Source organism: Idiotropiscis lumnitzeri, unplaced genomic scaffold (genome assembly GCF_059441095.1).
Source record: "Idiotropiscis lumnitzeri isolate Australia: NSW breed Sydney's pygmy pipehorse unplaced genomic scaffold, RoL_Ilum_1.0 HiC_scaffold_23, whole genome shotgun sequence".
Classification (NCBI taxonomy): domain Eukaryota; kingdom Metazoa; phylum Chordata; class Actinopteri; order Syngnathiformes; family Syngnathidae; genus Idiotropiscis; species Idiotropiscis lumnitzeri.
In genome coordinates this window covers 344-20,809 of record NW_028283561.1, presented here as the reverse complement: position 1 = coordinate 20,809, position 20,466 = coordinate 344, and the positions used below count along the sequence as shown (strand labels likewise).

The following is a 20,466-nucleotide window of genomic DNA, read 5'->3' as shown; positions in this document are numbered from 1 at the left end:
TCCTCACACTCAGGTCTCAACTTTATTGGGGGATTTAACTCTGGGTTCCTTTCATGACGTATCACCCCCCCCCCCCCCCCAAAAAAAAAATCCAAGGCTATTTTGATTTTAATGAAACTTGCTGTACCTCTTGATAGTATTGGCACAACACTAAATCTCAAATTTCAGGTTAATAAGAGCAGGGTTTTGGAGAACTACAGCCCGCAGAAGGCAAAAAGGGCCATGTCCGCCTTTCTTTGAACCCTTATATCCAGTACGCCATTAAGTACGTACTCATAGGCCCCGGGGCTAACTATCAACTATGGGCTCCCCTCCCCAACTCTAGGGACTCTAAGACTTGCAAGATAACATACTTGCCAACTTTGGGTTGTGATTAAAAGGGAGAATTTTTCATCAGCATATCGGCCCAAAGTTTCTTTGCTGGGTTTCCAAGGTTTTTTGCCTTATGTTTACCACATGAAGGAAAATTATGTTTACAGAGCTGTTTCTCTGATATTCAATACATTACCCTGTTTACCATTGAGAAAATGGATAAATGTATAAAGAGTACAAGATAATGCAAAATAAGTTATTCTACATTGCATTCACAATGCAGTAAATTGCTCATCATGTTAAAGTGTGTGGCACTGACTGATCCACCAACTTGCTACAAATGAATACAGCATACAATATTTTGAACAAAATGCAAAAGAGCTAACTGGTGAAAACCACACCAGCTGGCTTTAGCACGAGAATTACCAGGGCCGTAATTTTGACACTTGACAACTTGATGTTATTACTCTGTCTACATAATTTAGCAAAGTTCCTGCCCTTTGACTGATGAAATTAAAAAAATAATAATAAAAAAACAAAAAATATAAACATATTTACTAGTCATTACCATTTACTTAACTTACCATTAATTACCATTAACACTGTTTATACTGAGATGGGGTGCTGCTGACCTCGACTCGGGACGTTGTGAGTCGGTGGAGACAATACTTCGGAGACTTCCTCAATTCCACCAACACACCTTCCATTGAGGAAGCAGAGCTTGAAGACTCCGTGGTCAACTCAACTATCTCTGGGACTGAAGTAACCGAGGTGGTTAACAAGCTCCTCAGTTGCAAGGCCCCCGGGGGTGGATGAAATCCGCCCGGAGTTCCTTAAGGCTCTGGATGTTGTGGGGCTGTCATGGTTGACACGCCTCTACAACATTGCGTGGACATCGGGCACAGTGCCTCTGGATTGGCAGGCCGGGGTGATAGTCCCCCTTTTTAAGAAGGGGGACCGGAGGGTGTGTTCCAATTATCGAGGAATCACACTCCTCAGCCTCCCTGGTCAGGTCTACTCAGGGATACTGGAGAGGAGGGTCCGTCGGGAGGTTGAATCTTAGATCCAGGAGGAGCAGTGTGGTTTCCGTCCTGGCCGTGGAACAGTGGACCTAGTGTCCTTGAGGGTGCATGGGAGTTCGCCCAACCAGTCTACATGTGTTTTGTGGACTTGGAGAAGGTGTCCGGCTGCGTCCCTCGGGGAGTTCTGTGGGGTGTGCTTCGGGAGTACAGGGTACCAATCCCACTAATCTGGGCTGTTCAGTCCCTGTACCACCAATGTCAGAGGTTGGTCCGCATTGTAAGTCGAATTGTTTCCTGTGAGGGCTGGATTCCGCCAAGGCTGTCCTTTGTCACCGATTCTGTTCATAACTTATATGGACATAATTTCTAGGCACAGTTGAGGCAATGAGGGGATCCGGTTTGGTGACCTCAGTATTGCATCTCTGCTTTTTGAAGATGATGTGGTACTCTTGGCTTCTTCAAGCCGTGATCTCCAACTCTCACTGTAGCGGTTCGCGGCCGACTGTGAAGGGGTTGGGATGAAGATCAGCCCCTCCAAATCTGAGACCGCGGTTCTCAGTCGGAAAAGGGTGGAGTGCCCTCTCCAGGTCGGGGAAGAGATCCTGCCCCAAGTGGAGGAGTTTAAGTATCTTGGGGTCTTGTTCACGAGTGAGGGGAGGATGGAGTGAGAGATTGACAGGCGGATCGGTGCAGCGTCCACTGTGAAGCATCGGGATTGTTATCCAGCTTCTATAGAGCTTGCTTATTATTTGATCCTTTGAATAAGGTGTGTGTTGCAGCAGGAAGAGATGGATAACAGGCAAGACAGCGGACCTCGGGGACTGATCGACGATCCCTGTTATATAGTATGGGTGTGTGATTGGCCCATGGAAGCTACAATGAAATGATTGACAAATATACAAATGACGGAATAATGTGGACTTTTTTACAAACATAAAAATTTCATAGGCTTTAGTCCCCAAACTCTAAAATCTGAGATTTTGTGTCAAGCCAATCACTTCACTATCAACAAGTACAGCAAGTTTTATTAAAATCAAAATCCGATTGCTTATACCCACTAGGTGATTTTGCATGGAATGACCCTCTGTCAAGAAGCTCCTACATGGTGTTAATTGGATTGTTAGAATTTTTTTTTTTTAGATTGACTGTTGATAGTTTGGAGTCTTGCAAATATTCTTTGATCCTTTGGAGTTTTATACTTTATCAGAAAACATGAAAATAGGCATTACTAATGAACTCTTCTGTCTCTCAGGCTGGTTTCTTCAGAGGCAGTGACGCACTCTCAATTTGGAGTTCAGTGAGCTTCAAAGAAACATCTGCTGCTGCCCTTCCTGGTTACAGAGCTACACCAACCATCAATGCCAAGCTGCCTATTGACTTCTTTTTTCCATTTCTTTGATTCAGCAACTTCTTGCAGACTGTGAAAGTCCACTTTCCAAAAAGGTAATTGAAATAACAGAGGGAAAATAATTGGATGCAGCATAAAAGCATTAATGAAGGTAGAAAAGTAAAGTATTTTGATAATTGAAATCATGGACTGAACAGACAAACAACAATTCAGAAATTATGCATGGAATTATGCAAACAGAATACATAAAGTCGCATAATAGAAACTCATTTAAATTCATCATCAATCAGAAGTCTATGCCATGCTTCTTGAGAAGTGTCTGAAGCTTCTGGTTGTCTTGTTGCTAGGACAGATGATAAGAGAAATAAGTTAATTTGATTTTGGAGACATCAGCTATCAATTAATGCATGTCAATAAATGTCTCAATCATGACATGCACCGGATGAATCTTTTTCCAATCTTTTTTTAATCACAGACTAGATTGTTTTTGGGGATTTTGCAGGCAACTAGTTTGAACTACAGTGCTTAAGTTTACATTGTCATGGTCTACAGTCAGGTCCATAAGTAATGGGGCACAGTACTATATATATATATATATATATATATATATATATATATATATATATATTATATATATACATATATACATATATATACACACACACACACACACACACACACCTGCATACTACAGCTATCAAAGGGCAAACCTGCTTTTCTTTCATGTTTACATTTACACATGCATGTGTTTGCTACGGCTGAACAATTCTAGAAGAAAATTGGATAATATTTTTCTGGCAGATAGTGATTTCAATTGTATTCACCATTTTCTTCACAATGCACATTGACATTTATAAACATGACAGAAAATGGCATTATACCATTCAATACAATAAAAGCTATTATTGTAACCATGCAAGGACAGGACAGTCCTTTTTCAAGTTGTTAAAAATGGTTCAAGTAAGGCAAAACCTACTGTACTACTTGCTGTCAGGTATAATTTTTTTTATTTGTGTAATGTTGTATATGAAAATGCATTTTTTTAAGCCCACAAATGTTTTACATTTCTTACTAATATACATGTTCTTTGTAAATAAATGTCAGATTATATGTCAATAAAATCATTGTCAACACTAAATTCATCAAAATATATATGTTGAGACCTATTAATGCGAGGATCTGCATCATGCAGTTGTTGCTGCCGCTCTGCATGGACTTACTTTTAGTACAAATAAAATTCATGCTGCTGTGGTGCAAGCTATCTCTTTCAAGTAACCGCAAATACTTTCAGGAGTATGGGCGACAGGTTGACGTAGACGCGATGCTCTTTTTTTTTTTAACTAGTTCGGCGCTGGCGAGTGTGACCTGTTTGCTGTGAAATGCCACTGATTCGGGATCGTGGCATGGTACTGCAGAAGGATGGTTGCAGTTTCCACCTCCTCTTTTCTGTCTATGTTGCTTTCAAACTAGCCGTGTTTGTGTGCAAGACTTGACATAGCCACTTCCCTAACCCTCGCCTCTTCCTGACTTCAGCGGTCTCCGCAATGACCGCGTGAGCAGAGTGGGACAGCCCATTAAGATAGACGTAAGGCAACTTATCCACTTGTGCTCAAATGAACATACCTGCCAATGGCCTCTCTATCTCCATTTATATTGTACTCTTGTGAAATAATACCAATTTTTAAAAAATGTGCCTGTAATCTGATTGGTTTTTTTTTCTGTAACTGTTCCGGAATACAGTTACATTTCTTTTGTAACTTGAATATGTAACGCTGGTACATGTACTTTGTTACTCCCCAAGCTTTTACATACTGTAAATAAAGATGCCTTGCCTTGCCACAACATCTGTTGTCAACAGTGTGTGCAATCTGTTTGAGTGATTGAACATGCAATTTAGCAGTGTTATTTGGGATTTTAGTAAACAATGACGATTACACACAACACACCCACTTACAGCCCACGCAACCTCTGAATTGTCCATGTATTTTGGTGCTCAATAACCTGACTCTTTATCAGGCCTTAAGAGTATGCAGTGAATACTTACTTGTTTATCAATGTGCTGTTGTAGTTCAGTGACTCTTTGTACGAGCTGGTCATAGCTCTCCTTTAGCTTGTGCATCTTCTGGTCTGCACGGGTTTTTACCGACACTAGAATCCCTGCAATATATTCAATGATCATATTAAACGTTAAGACATTATATCACAGTATTGTATAGTATTTTGTGTTAATGGAAATGAAGAGGTCCATTACGATCCTACAAAATACTGTTACAATGTCAAGAGGAAAGTTAAGTAAAATATACATTTTGAAAATTTGCTCAACATCACCTGCTGTCAGGTTTAAAATGCCCTGATGCCTTTTTTAGACTGAAAATAAGTTACTAAAGGTTACTGAAAACCAAAGGCAAACCAGATAAAGTTTTGTTTTTCACCATTCGCGAATGGGGAGAGAGAGCCAGGAGGAAACAAGCGTCTTGCTTAGTTCAATCCCTCGCACCCTCTGACTCTCACCCCCCGCTCGGTCTTTTTTATTTGAAGCAAACTCATACCTTAGCAGACAATGGGGGGTCTGTCTCCAGGGAGACAGGAAAGCATAAATCACGGTGTGAAGGTCAGTCAGGAATTCACACTGAAGCAAGGAGCCTACATCAGTAAATGCGCAGAGGACGTCAGCAACACCAAAACCATCTGCAGCCGTGCCAATCAGAAGCCCTGGATGACTGCTGAGATACGCAAATTGCTAAAGGCACGGAACCTTGCCTTTAAATCTGGTGATGAGGAGGCACTGAGATCAGCGAGGGCCAACCTGAACCGTGCTATCAGACTAGCAAAGCGATCTCACAGTCAAAAAATCCAGGACCTTTTCCTCAGCACGACCAACACCAGGGATATGTGGAAAGGCATTCAGGCCATCACCAGCTACAAGCCAACCACCCCCCCAGTGGGGGACACTGGCATGGACTTCCTGAATGACCTCAACAACTTCTTTGGGAGGTTTGAGGCACAAAATGGCACCCCTGCAGTGAAAGCGGTTCCACATCAGGACGAAAGAGCACTCCTCCTGGACTCAACTGACGTGAGGAAGACCCTGAAAAGGGTCAACACACGGAAGGCCCCAGGCCCTGACAACATTCCAGGGCGGGTCCTTAGGGAGTGCGCCGATCAGCTGGCTTGTGTCCTAACAGACATTTTCAACACCTCGCTAGACCAAGCCACGGTACCATCATGTTTCAAGATTGCCACCATCATCCCAGTGCCAAAGAAACCCCAGATCGCATCATTGAACGACTACCGGCCCGTTGCACTGACTCCTGCCATAATGAAGTGCTTTGAGAGGCTGGTTAAGGAGCACATCACCTCCAGTCTCCCCTCCTCACTTGACCCCTTTCAGTTTGCCTACCGGACAAACCGCTCCACCGGGGATGCCATCTCCTCTGCTCTTCACCTGAGCCTGACACACCTAGAGGAGAAGAACACCCACGTGCGGATGCTGTTCCTGGACTTCAGTTCAGCATTCAACACCATCATCCCACAACTCCTGGTAGACAAACTGAGACTTCTGGGCTTCAACACCCCCCTGCGGAACTGGCTGCTGGACTTCCTCACTGACAGACCCCAGTCAGTGCGGCTTGGTCAGAACACCTCCAATGTCATCACCCTCAGCACGGGCTCCCCCCAAGGTTGTGTCCTGAGCCCCCTGCTGTTCACCCTGATGACACACGACTGCGTCCCTAGGTCAGCCACAAACCACATCGTGAAGTTTGCGGACGACACAACAGTGGTGGGCCTCATCAGGGACGACAACGACCTGGCCTACAGAGAGGAGGTGGAGCAGTTGGTGGGCTGGTGCAGAGTCAACAGCCTGGTCCTGAATGTTGACAAAACTAAAGAGATCATTGTCGACTTCAGGAAAAACCAGTCCAACCATGCCCCACTTCTCATCAACAACAAGGCTGTGGAGGTGGTCAGCAGCACCAAGTTCCTAGGGGTGCACATCACAGACAAACTCACCTGGTCTGTGAACACTGCATCACTGGTGAAGAGGGCACAGCAGCGCCTGTACTTCCTGCGGAGGATGAGGAGAGCCCACCTGCCCCCACCCACCCTCATCACATTCTACAGAAGCACCATAGAGAGCATCCTGACTAACTGTATCTCTGTGTGGTGTGGAGGCTGCAGTGCCTCCGACTGGATTAGTGTGAGGAGGGTGGTGAGGACAGCAGAGAAAATCATCGGGACTTCTCTCCCCTCCATTCAGGACATTGGCCAGAAGCGCTGCCTATCCCGAGCCAAAAACATCATTAGGGACCCCTCTCACCCCCATCATGGACTGTTCACTCTGCTAGCCTCTGGGAAGAGGTACTGCAGTGTGCGGTGCAGGACCACCAGGTTCTGCAACAGCTTTGTCCCCCTAGCCATTAGACTGTTAAACGGTCAATCACACATATAGTAAGCCTACCCAGCTGTTACCCCCCCACTTGCGTGTTTGCACTCTACAAACTTTCTATTTTTTTGCACTGTTGTACATAAAATCCCTTTTCTAGATTCCTACTCAATACGACATATTTATATCTGTATATTTAAGGAAACTGTGCGGGTCAGATGTATCGACATTTCGTTCTGTATACATGTGTACAAGAATGACAATAAAGTATATCTGAATCTGAATCTGAATCTGAAATCGAAACTTAAAGAAAAGCGTAAGTGTGTGCTAAAGCAACAACGTAAGTGTCTGTGTGTGTGTGCGCAATTATCACTGATACAAATAGTGTATAAAAACATGATTAGAAATACACAAACTGTTTACATAAAGTTACTTGAAGTTATTGTGATCTTCAGCTTATCTTACACCTGCCTAACGAAATATATGCCTGGATGTTCCTGAATGTCTTCAATTTCGACAAAAAGAAAACAGGAGTTTTTTTTTATGCCAGTGGACCTCCTACATTACACCGTGTTGACCTGGGCCCCGCGGGATGTTATCTAAAGCCAACAGCCACAAACTTGGATTTTAAATTGGACAGTGATTTTAAACTGGACAGAGAAATCAGTGCTGTTGTTAGATCCAACTTTGTTCATGTTAGGCAGCTGGCTAAAGCCCTTTCTTTCTCAGCAACAGTTAGAAAGAGTAATCCAATAATACTTCTCAGATCGATTATTTTAATGCTCTTTATTTTGGAGTCAACAAGTCCTCCTTCTAGCAGCTTCAGTTCGTCCAAAATGCTGCGGGTCGCCTCCTCACTCGCGCTCAGAAGATGGACCACATAACCCCAATTCAGGCCTCCTTTCACTGGCTACCAACGTGCTTACAAACATCCGCAATGCTAAACAAACCCAGAGGAACTCTTATGTGAACGCAGCACTTGCTGCCTTCAAAACAGCAACAACATTAAAGGTTGGATGACATCCTTGACGCATGTACTTTAGATGGGGAAATAAGATATGCGGAATCCAGCTGGCACAACTTTTGCAGCCATGTATACTCAGCTCCGCTGTAGTCAATATTCTCCTTACTATACGACTACTATAGGAGACAGCAAAGAGCATCTATGGCATATGAACAATATTTCACCACAATAGAAGTAGACTATATATTTTTCTTTTGATCAGCAACAACAGCTTGGGGTGCACAGTCTACATTCATTAAAAAAAAATAAAACAATATCTATATTATGAACAATTGATTATTTTATTATTATATCAAATATATACTAGGGATGTCAAGGTCACATTTTTTTTTTTTTTGCACCCAAGTCCAAAGCCAAGTCTTCTGAGTTTGAGGCTCTGCCAATCCAGAGTCCCAATCCAATACAGAGCGCATCCAAATGGTCTTGACACCCCTGATGTAGAGGGTATATATTCCTTTAGTTTCTTCTTATTTTTATTGTTCAACCTCTTTCATTTAATGATGGGATGGACACAAACAATGTTATACGCGTGAACCAATGCTGACGGTCGCAGCAGGGTAGAATGAGCGTGTTGCATGTCCACCATTTTTATTTCTCTTCCGACAATGCACAACACTTTCTAAAGAATTGCGCCCTCTACCGTAGACAGTCTTAACAACACGTACATGTTTCAATTAAAAAAAAATAAAAAATAAAAATAATTACAAAAGACACAGAAATGTATCATTTCTTTTCACGAACATACAAATAGCAAAAAAAAAAAAAAAAAAAACATTTGCAATTATTATTCCTAAAAATAGATAAACTTGTAAAATGGCACTAACACACAGCTTGGGCTCTTGTACCAGTCTTCTTGAGAGGGTGTTGGACACTTTTTTACTCAGGAGTTGCCCAAGGTGGGAGACGCCCAGCAGGTGTGAGCATACTTATTGCCCCCCGGGTTGGCGGCTGTATATTGAGTCTTGACTGTTGTTTGTGCTTATGCATCAAACAACAGTTCACAGTACCCAACCTTTTTTGGAGTCCCTGGTCGGAGTTCTTGAGAGCACACCCCCTGAGGACTCTTTTGTTCTGCTGGGGGAATTCAATGCTCAGGTGGGCAATAATGAAGTGAGACCTCGAAGGGCGTGATTGGGAGGAACGGTCCCCCCCGATCTGAACCCCAGTGGTATTCTGTTACTAGACTTATGGTGGACACCAGTGGTAAAGGATGTTGCCAGGCTGAAGAAAGAGTCATCTTTGGTCTGTGGGACTAACAGATACCGGCTGGCCAAGCGGAATCCAGCTTTGCGGTTGCTGAAGCAAACAAACTCAATACTGGTGGCCTCAGTATTGCATCTCTGCTTTTTGCACGTGGTACCGTTGGCTTCTTCAAGCCGTGATCTCCAACTCTCACGACGGTTCGCAGCCAAGTCTGAAGCGGTTGGGCTGAAGATCAGCAGCATCAAATCTGAGACTATGGTTCTTAGTCGGAAAAGGTTGGAGTGCCCGCTCCGGGTTGGGGACGAGATACTTCCCCAAGCGGAGGAGTTCAAGTATCTTGTTCATGAGTGAGGGGAGGATGGTGTGTGAGATCAACAGGCGGATTGGTGCTGCGTCTGCTGTAATACGTACCCCGTATCGGTCTGTAATTTTGAAGGAGGAGCTAAGCCAAAAGGCGAAGCTCTCGATTTACCGGTCGAGTTATGTTCCTACCCTCACCTATGGTCAAGAGCTGTGGGTCGTGACCGAAAGAACAAGATACAATCGAATACAATACAACTTTATTTATATAGCGCATTTCTCAGTTACCAGCAGCCGGAATGAGTTTCCTCCGCTTGGTGTTCAGACTCTCCCTTTGAGATACGGTGAGAAGCTCGGTCTCCGAGAAGGACTCAGTCGAGCCGTTGCTTCTTGAGAAGAGCCAGATGAAGTGGCTCGAGCATCTGATTAGAATGTCTCCTGGACGCCTCCTTGGTGAGGTGTTACGTGAATGTACCACCGGCAGGCGGCCCCGAAGACGACCCAGGACACACTGGAGAGGCTGTTTCTGGGATGGCCTGGGAACACCTGGGGATCCCTGCGGAAGAGCTAGAAGAAGACGTGGCCGGGGCGAGGGAAGTCTGGGCTCCCTGTTGGAGCTGTTGCCTCCATGACCCGATCCCAGATAAGCGTCAATAATGAATGGAAAAAAAATAAATAACCCCAAGGAGACTAATAAATTAATTTACTCGGCCAAATTAAAGGTAAACGCCCTATAAATTGAGGTTAAGGGCTTCGCAAATAATCTTGTCGACTTGAAAAGATTCCTTCAATTAAAATCGTATTTAATTTAAATATTTCCAAAAAGTGCCTGGAAATGAGCGAAACAATTTAATGGATAAACACTTTCAACCTGTCAATTGAAGGAAAAATTAAATACTTGAAAACATGAATAATTCAACAAACTCCTTGGTTTGCTAATGATTGAAGTTATCAAGCGCTTAATTTTTTTGGTTGGTAATGTGTACACTCCCGATTCAACAAATGCGAATAAGAAGGTTGTAGTATTAAATCTTTGGTCGACGCTACACCAAAAATAACGATCGATTGCTCACATGAATTCATTATTGGTTCAAACATTATTTCAATTGAGCTACAGCATAAGATGAGCTTTGGGAGTGCAAAAAATATCTTTTTTTTCCCCTCCCCTGTGTATTCAAGGCTAATTACAAATCCTCAGGGGCTCTAGCCCTGAATGAAACAGCCTGGTGACGCCACTGGTCGTACTTAAAAGGAGATTAATACAATTTCCATGGTGCGACCCATGGAGCCTTGCTCCTTCTCTAGTGATGACAGGCAAAGGTGTGCGCTCACATAGAGGGACACAACTCAGGAATGCAAATGTTGCTGTACTGAAAAAAGTAGCCTATTCAATTTACGTACATTGCACTGAAAAAAGAAATACAGGAAGTCCTCAGGTCATGACATACTCGACCTACGACGTTTCGACTTTACAACGGTACCACGTCCAACATTTTAGGTTCCAACTGCAGGAAAATGTGACCCAGATCGGATATTTTTGCTCGTATGCAACCTGTATTTGTTCCGTTTTTTTATTTTTTTTAAATGACAGTCTGAACGGTTAAATTCCTTTTTTTTTTTTTTTCCCCCAAAATCCGACTTGGGCCACACTGACTGGTCCGAGATTGGATTTTTTGGAACATAACCGCAGCCAAACAGCGTATCCCTCATTGTCATCATCTGGAGCACAAAATCCGCTCCACAAAGGCGGAGGGAGAATGTTGACAGCTGCGTGATCTGATCTGCAAAGTTAATTTTAGTAACAGCATTGATTTAGTATTTTACTTTAATTTAATCCGACTTGAAACAAGCATAAAGTGGACATTTATCGTGATAGTAATAATTCAACCACAAATTTTTTTATGCACGGCAGTGACGTGACATCTCCGTGAAATGAGATGAAAAAAAAACCTTTCCTCTTCATTGCCGCCAAATACTCTATTTCTACCTCCTATCGAATCGCTCCTCTGTAGAAATACCCCGACATGCTGGACCACATTTACTTCCGTTAACACTGCATCATGAGTGATGTAGTCTCTTCTGCGGGTCACTGCAGATGCATATGCAAGGTCACATTTGTAATGTAATGTGAACGCTTACACGAAAAGCTTTTTCACATTATGGCCCCACTTCTCAGCAGTGTTAGTTATTACAGTATCTTGTGTTTTATTTTTATTATTTTTATTTTATTATGTGTAAAACGTGTATTTGGATATTTATTCAGAGATATAGGCAGCATTAAAGGGTTAATACCAATTTGCACGGAAATTCAAGTTACATCGGCAGCATAGGAACGGAACTTGTTTGTAAATTGAGGACTTCCTGCACTTCATTTTCGGTTGAACGTGATTAAAATGTCTTAATATAATAGAGATCATTTGTTTATTTTTGAGGAAAACATTAGAAATTACATAGATTTACCACATTTTAATCATGTGCAACCAATGTACATGTCCGAATTAAGTAAATCCAAAGGTTTTTTTTTCCTAGTTGAGACAATCCAGAAATTGAACCACTGCTTAGTCTTATTGACGAAAAAAGAACAAAGGGGTGACGTGTTCTTTGTCGAGTCTTGAGTGGTAAATCCAGGAGAGGCGCTCGAAGGAAAGTAAGAATGTGTGGCTTGTAAATAAAAATGTGAGATGGGGGTGGAATTTAATCTTTATCTTCCCACTCCTTTTTTGAGGAACATGTGTAGAGTGGTTGCAAAAGATAACATCTTTGTTTTGTTCTTTTTTTTGGTGTGATAATTTTTTCTCTCTGTTTGATATAAATGCTTATTATTCTTCGGGCCCGAGCAGCGACCGATGCGAGGTCCCCATTGTTTTTGTTGAAATCATTATTATTATAATTATTATTATTATTATTATTCTCCATCCATCCATTATCTGGACTGCTTCTCCTCACTAAGGTCGCGGGGGTGCTGTAGCCTATCCCAGCTGTCTTTGGGCAGTAGACGGGGTACACCCTGAACTGGTTAACACTGCTAACAAAATGGCTCTGTAGCACCACCTAGAGTGGAAAATAAAAAACAATCCCGGTACATTAGACCTAGGCCGACGAAAATTGGCGGGCACGCGAAGCACCCCAAGACGTACAGTAATGTCTATTACAGCCATAGTCTAAAATGAACAGAAAGTGACTTCTGGATTTTTGAATGTCCAATTTTGGCCAATTTTTGCACATTTACAGGAGGCATTCTTTTGACGCTGATCCTGGAGGGTTTAATCCGATTGCCTTAAAATTTCGTCTGTGCCATCTTAAGACATGGGACAAACACTGGGACACAAATTATTTGTTTTTTAAATACTAGGACGAGGGCAGGGCTTCAACTTTTGTGTTTCATATTTCCTTCGCCACAATGGACAAAATGCTAAATAACATGCTCCTAAAAATCCAAAACCTATACAAAGAATCCAAAGACATCTAAATGTTAATATTGTTATACATCTAGCACTACCTAATGGCGACTAAAATGTGATTTTTTTTTTTTTTTAACATACTGCTCGGAGCCAGTTTAAGAAATCCAACTGAAGATTTGGCAGAACAGCCTCAAGACGGTCTTACTCTATGCTGAATTTTGGGACTTTTCGGTAAAAGTTTAATTATTCATTGTGGCAATAAAATCTCCTGTAGATGATCCAATCGGCTCAAAATGTTTCATATTGGATGATTGTCCAGCCCTGCAGACAGCTACGAATGTATTTTTTCATCGTAGTGGTAGCGCCACCAAATGGTTAAATCAATTATGTTATTTTTGTTGATTTTTTTTTCTCAGAGCATGTTAAGAAGGTCAACCTCATATTTGCTCAGATGAGTAAAGCTTCGTTTTACTTTTGCGAAAAAGCATCCCTCTGATCTGTATATATTTGCATGCTTTTTATGAATGTCTGCAGCTAATGTTATACATTAATGGCTACATTACGCCGCCGACTCTGTGTGATCTATATCTTTGCTCAGATTCAGATTCAGATTCAGATATACTTTATTGTCATTCTTGTACACATGTATACAGAACGAAATGTCGATACATCTGACCCGCACAGGTTCCATAAATATACAGATATAAATATGTCGTATTGAGTAGGAATATAGAAAAGGGATTTTATGTACAATAGTGCAAAAAAAATAGAAAGTTTGTAGAGTGAAACACGCAAGTGGGGGGTTAACTGCTGGGTAGGCTTACTATATGTGTGATTGACCGTTTAACAGTCTAATGGCTAGGGGGACAAAGCTGTTGCAGAACCTGGTGGTCCTGCACCGCACACTGCAGTACCTCTTCCCAGAGGCTAGCAGAGTGAACAGTCCATGATGGGGGTGAGAGGGGTCCCTAATGATGTTTTTGGCTCGGGATAGGCAGCGCTTCTGGCCAATGTCCTGAATGGAGGGGAGAGAAGTCCCGATGATTTTCTCTGCTGTCCTCACCACCCTCCTCACACTACTCCAGTCGGAGGCACTGCAGCCTCCACACCACACAGAGATACAGTTAGTCAGGATGCTCTCTATGGTGCTTCTGTAGAATGTGATGAGGGTGGGTGGGGGCAGGTGGGCTCTCCTCATCCTCCGCAGGAAGTACAGGCGCTGCTGTGCCCTCTTCACCAGTGATGCAGTGTTCACAGACCAGATGAGTTTGTCTGTGATGTGCACCCCTAGGAACTTGGTGCTGCTGACCACCTCCACAGCCTTGTTGTTGATGAGAAGTGGGGCATGGTTGGGCTGGTTTTTCCTGAAGTCGACAATGATCTCTTTAGTTTTGTCAACATTCAGGACCAGGCTGTTGACTCTGCACCAGCCTCCTCTCTGTAGGCCAGGTCGTTGTCGTCCCTGATGAGGCCCACCACTGTTGTGTCGTCCGCAAACTTCACGATGTGGTTTGTGGCTGACCTAGGGACGCAGTCGTGTGTCATCAGGGTGAACAGCAGGGGGCTCAGGACACAACCTTGGGGGGAGCCCGTGCTGAGGGTGATGACATTGGAGGTGTTCTGACCGAGCCGCACTGACTGGGGTCTGTCAGTGAGGAAGTCCAGCAGCCAGTTCCGCAGGGGGGTGTTGAAGCCCAGAAGTCTCAGTTTGTCTACCAGGAGTTGTGGGATGATGGTGTTGAATGCTGAACTGAAGTCCAGGAACAGCATCCGCACGTGGGTGTTCTTCTCCTCTAGGTGTGTCAGGCTCAGGTGAAGAGCAGAGGAGATGGCATCCCCGGTGGAGCGGTTTGTCCGGTAGGCAAACTGAAAGGGGTCAAGTGAGGAGGGGAGACTGGAGGTGATGTGCTCCTTAACCAGCCTCTCAAAGCACTTCATTATGGCAGGAGTCAGTGCAACGGGCCGGTAGTCGTTCAATGATGAGATCTGGGGTTTCTTTGGCACTGGGATGATGGTGGCAATCTTGAAGCATGATGGTACCGTGGCTTGGTCTAGCGAGGTGTTGAAAATGTCTGTTAGGACACAAGCCAGCTGATCGGCGCACTCCCTAAGGACCCGCCCTGGAATGTTGTCAGGGCCTGGAGCCTTCCGTGTGTTGACCCTTTTCAGGGTCTTCCTCACGTCAGTTGAGTCCAGGAGGAGTGCTCTTTCGTCCTGATGTGGAACCGCTTTCACTGCAGGGGTGCCATTTTGTGCCTCAAACCTCCCAAAGAAGTTGTTGAGGTCATTCAGGAAGTCCATGCCAGTGTCCCCCACTGGGGGGGTGGTTGGCTTGTAGCTGGTGATGGCCTGAATGCCTTTCCACATATCCCTGGTGTTGGTTGTGCTGAGGAAAAGGTCCTGGATTTTTTGACTGTGAGATCGCTTTGCTAGTCTGATAGCACGGTTCAGGTTGGCCCTCGCTGATCTCAGTGCCTCCTCATCACCAGATTTAAAGGCAAGGTTCCGTGCCTTTAGCAATTTGCGTAACTCAGCAGTCATCCAGGGCTTCTGATTGGCACGGCTGCAGATGGTTTTGGTGTTGCTGACGTCCTCTGCGCATTTACTGATGTAGGCTGACACAGACATGGCATACTCATCGATGTTTATTTTGTTGTTGTAGGTGGCAGCCGATTTAAACATGTCCCAGTCTGTGCATTCAAAGCAGTCCTGTAGTGCCTCCATTGCCCCCTCAGTCCACACCCTCACCTGCTTCACTGTAGGTTTTTCTCTGGTCAGCAGGGGCTTGTATGCAGGAATTACCATAACAGAAAGGTGGTCTGATGAGCCAAGGTGGGGGCGGGGGGCTGCTCTGTATGCTCCTTTGATATTTGTGTAGGCCAAGTCCAATGTGTTCCTTCCTCTTGTAGCAAAGTCCACATGCTGGGAGAAATGCGGGAGAACTGTTTTCATGTTGGCCTGGTTAAAGTCTCCAGCAACAATGAAAATGCCTCCAGTGTAAGCATGCTGCAGTTCACTCACAGTTCGGTAGAGAACGTCCATTGCCTCCTTTGTATTAGCGCTGGGGGGCACGTACACAGCAGTAACGATAGTAGCGGTAAACTCCCTGGGGAGGTAGAAGGGTCTGCAGATCACCGTCAAAAGCTCAATGTCCCGTGAGCAGTGATTCGAGATTATCCTAGCATTTTTACACCAGTTGTTATTGGTATAAATGCATAGTCCGCCTCCTCTGTTCTTACCGGTGAGTTCGCCGCTCCTGTCAGCACGGAATGCAGTTAGCCCCCCAATGCTAACAGCGTCAGCCGGGATTGATGAGTTTAACCATGTCTCCGTCAGAATTATAGCGCAGCAGTTCGTCATCTCGCGGTTCGATGTTAGCTCCAGTTGTAGATGGTCCAGTTTATTGTCCAGAGAGCGAACGTTGGAGAGAAAAATGGATGGGAGAGGCGTTCTGAAGGGTTTAGCCTTTAGCCTAGCTGTTAGGCCAGCCCGACAACCCCGCTTCCTCCTCCGGTCACATCGCCTACGCTTGCCTCTCTGCTCCGCTGCTCCGTAGGCCGCTGGGTCTTGTCGGCGTAGCACTCCGAGGCTATGTAACCACTCCAGAGTGGTCGTAGCAACGGGCACTTGATTTCTGGATGATCGCATATCCTGCAAAAACCTGCGATCATATGCTAATCTGCGGTTTGAGTTGACTGTGTCCGCCATCAAAAACTGAGTCGAAGACTGAGCATTTTGACCAAGATGTCCAAAACTGTTGCGAGCCGATGTAGCCGCCGCCGAACAGGGCGCCGCCATTACACACACTCACTGCTGTAACACCTCAAATTTCCCCATTGTGGGACTAATAAAGGACATCTTTATCTTTATCTTTATCCTCAAGGCTTTTGGAGAAATCTTCTGTGGACTGTATAGATTTTTTTGGAGGGTGTGCAGCCCGTTACATCTGGCGTAAAAGTGGCACAGCATCTGATAAAAAGAGCATGATGGCAACAGTAAAGTATGGTGATGGCAGTGTGATGGTCTGGGGCTGCTTTGATTCCTCAGGACCAGGAAAACATGCTGTGATTGTCGGAAAAATTAATTCTGCTGTTTATTAGAAGATCCCGAAGGAGAACATCCGACCATTAGTTTGTGCCCTCAAACTCAAGCGCTCTTGGATCATTTAGTAGGACAATGATCCGAAACAGAAGGCCTCAAAAACGCTTGTTTTTTTTAACGCTTTAAAGTACTTATTTAAATCCAATTGAGAGTGATATTGTGGAGTGATATTCAACGGGCAGTTCATGCTAGAAAACCCTCCAATATGGCAGTGTTGAAACTATTTTGCAACGAAGAGTGGTTAAAAATCCCTCCCCAGCAGTGTGAAAGATTCATCACCAATTATTGCAAACGTTTGATTTTAGTTATTGTTGCTAAAGTTGACAGAGCTCGCTATTTTGAGGGGGCTATTACTTTTTCACATAGAGCCAGATAGGTTTGTGTTGTTTTCCCCTCTTGGTCATTAAAATCATTTAGAAACTGCATTGACGTGACTCAGAAAATGTGGAACTACGCACGAAACAAGAATGTCAACTTGTGTGCCTACGTCAGCCACCCCACGGAAGTCCGTTGTAAAATGGCCAACTGGGGACCCGAGTAAGGGTCTTAACTCATTTACTGCCATTGACGGCTAAAGACGTCAAAAATGCTTTTTTCTTTTTTATTTGGCTGGTTGTGAATGAGTTAAGGGAAGGGTTCAGGAGTAGAGACTAAGGGTAAAGGTTCGGAATGACGTGACTTGGAAAAAGATTACGGGAAGAACCAGAACCATTACTTGGGCGCCTATGTTGGCCACCCCGCGGATGGCCGCAAAGTAGAAGGAAGTGGTGAAAAACTCATTCGACAAATCAGTGCGCAGTGACGGCAAAGAAGAAAGAAGTCATAAACCATCATTCAGATCAGAATCAGAAATCAGAGTCAGAGCTCTGTGATTTCTGCGATTTAGCGGGCAGAATGTGACACTATCATTACAGAAGTGGCAAGGGATCACTATGGTCTGCTTTGCTACCATAGACAGATCTTTGGTTATCGGTAGACTTCACACAATATGATTGTGAGGATCGAAATTGATCGATATTTTGAGTTTTATTCTAAATCAACGAGCGACTGTGATGTCATATTTCTATCAATGATGTCATTGCTCGCATTCACGAATTAAGACATTAAAGCAAACGTCTATCCGTCCAGAGTAATATTGTTGGTGTATTTTTTTTTTTTTACTGGTATAAAGTCTGAAAACCATTTTATTTCCTCCAAAAAGAAACCTAGCTACATTATGTGGGTTATGTATTTAATTTTAGCGTCTCTTAAATTCAAAATAGCTTCCGGCCATTCCGTTACAGATGCCAAGAGGCAGGCGTGGACTGAATAATCTGGGATCGCATTTGAGGTTTGGCTTAAATGACTCATCAGAAGTACTTTTTCAAAAGCATGTGATACAACTGACACGAATAATAATCTTCCACCTTGTGTTTGCAATATGGGGGAAAAGATTGTATACAGCAACTTACAAATACCGTTTTTTTACATTGTCTTGCCACACGTTTTGTTACTCAAGCTTCTCATGGTGCACAGATTCTTATATCTTCTTAATCACTATTTTTAAATGACTGTTTTACTCACCATTGATGATTCTAGCAACTCTCCAGAGACGCAGCAGGATAAGTAGACCCATTCCATCAAATACATCATCATGGAAGATGAATACTATGTCTAGCACAAAAGACAGCATCACCACCAAAGCATCAAACACCTCGAACTTATGTTGGAAGAACTCAAGGCGATATGCCAACAGTTTGCCGGCAATCTCCACCATGAAGAATGTGAGAAGTGCCAAGCTCAGGTAGTGAAACACCTGCCAAGTGAGTTATTCATTATAGTGAATTATTGTCTGGACAGTAGTGCAGTTTCAGTATAGTGAGGAAAAATAAGTATTTGATCTGCTAATTTGGTAAATGTGCCTTCTTACAATATGGTATGTATTAGGGGTGTAACGGTTTTTGAATTTGTCCCGTACCGTCTCGGTACGGGCTTCACGGTTCGGTGCACGCGGTCATACAACAAATACGTCTAAGGGGGGAAAAAAACCAAACGCCTGAGATCACGCAACAGTCACGTTTGTTATTAGAATAAGAAATAGACCAAAACAAATGAAGAAAAGTGGCGAGTGCGCATGAAAACATGGAGGTGGATGAGCCATCAGCCCTATACAAATCAGCCGTGGTTGGAATATTTCGATTTCCCAGTTGTTTACAACGGCGACGGAGTGCGAGTGGTGGACCAAACAAAAAGAACTGCGTGTCTGCGTTGTTCGACCTACGTGCGGTATGTTGCAGGTAAATTTTCCAAAATGTTAACAGATGTAAGACGGCATCACCCCGATATCCCAGTTACCGGGGATAGAAAAAAGTTACCCACCCAACACCAACAACTTATCCCCTCTGCTTTCAAGCAATCTGGAGAAGTGAAAGCAGACAGCTTAAGAAATGACTGAAGCAATCGTCATATACATAGCAACGACTATGCGCCCATCAGTCTATCCATACATGAAAGGGTGTTAAGCTGTTTATTTTTTTAAATTATTACTTATGAATAACCCGAGAGTTGGTTTTTTTTCTCATTATTTTTTGTGCTTTTAAAATAGGGAATGTTTTTTGTTTTATAGCAAATTGAATTGTAACTTGCTATCTGTTAAAACCAAATAATAAATAAAAAACTGGTCTTATGTTTTTGAGACTTTTTGTTGCTTTTTGCTGTACCGAACCCGTACCAAATCATGACCCCCATACCGAGGTACGTACCAAACCGTGACTTTTGTGAACCGTTACACCCCTAGTATTTATACAGCTTAACAGGAGGTCAGATTTTCAAATATAAGCTTCTGGGGGGAAACACTTTCGAGAAAAGTTACAAATTAATTTGGATATGAATGAGGAACTCAAGTACTGTATTAAAGCCCCAACCATAAATGTGACTTCAGTAGGGATCTAGGGATCACATCTTTGATGTGTTAAGGCTGTTGCATGACAATTCAACAATTCAAAGGTTCAGCTCCCTTCTCAGTTCTACTGCCTTAACTAATAAGGTCTGGTGATTGGCTAGGCCACTGTTTTGCATGTGATTCTTCTTGACCCACTCCTCTGTTGCCTTGGTCATACTAAAAGACAAATCCAAAACCTGTGAACAGGTATATATATATATATATATATATATATATATATATATATATATATATATATATATATCCACACACACATGTATGTATGTAGATATATATATGTATATATATATATATATATATATATATATATATAAATACACACGAACATATACACGTATATATACACACACACATATATATACACACACACACACACGCACCCCCGCACGCACGCACGCACGCACGCACACATATATATATACACATATAT

The 20,466-nt window shown here is 43.3% G+C and overlaps 2 protein-coding genes across 5 annotated transcripts in view; one reads left to right on the top strand and one right to left on the bottom strand.

Annotated features, from left to right (window-relative positions):
- The window catches only part of tctn1 (tectonic family member 1), a 101,090-nt gene extending 96,458 nt beyond the window's left edge, over positions 1-4,632 (top strand). For 2 of the 4 annotated variants that reach the window (XM_088287062.1, XM_088287060.1), the window contains one exon: positions 2,587-4,629. In XM_088287062.1, coding sequence (XP_088143188.1) covers positions 2,587-2,733 — 147 coding nt within the window. In that variant the 3' untranslated portion in view covers positions 2,734-4,629. Of the gene's footprint in view, positions 1-2,586 lie in introns of all 4 variants that reach the window. The other 2 variants (XM_088287061.1, XM_088287064.1) reach the window with 2 other exon arrangements.
- On the bottom strand, positions 72-18,952 carry hvcn1 (hydrogen voltage-gated channel 1). The gene is made up of 3 exons (XM_088287065.1): positions 18,659-18,952; positions 4,727-4,839; positions 72-3,025 (listed from the first exon to the last, which is right to left on the bottom strand). Exons 1-3 carry the CDS (start codon positions 18,849-18,851, stop codon positions 2,969-2,971), a joined length of 363 nt encoding a protein of 120 aa, XP_088143191.1. The 5' UTR covers positions 18,852-18,952; the 3' UTR covers positions 72-2,968.
- Between the last annotated feature and the right edge of the window lie 1,514 nt (positions 18,953-20,466).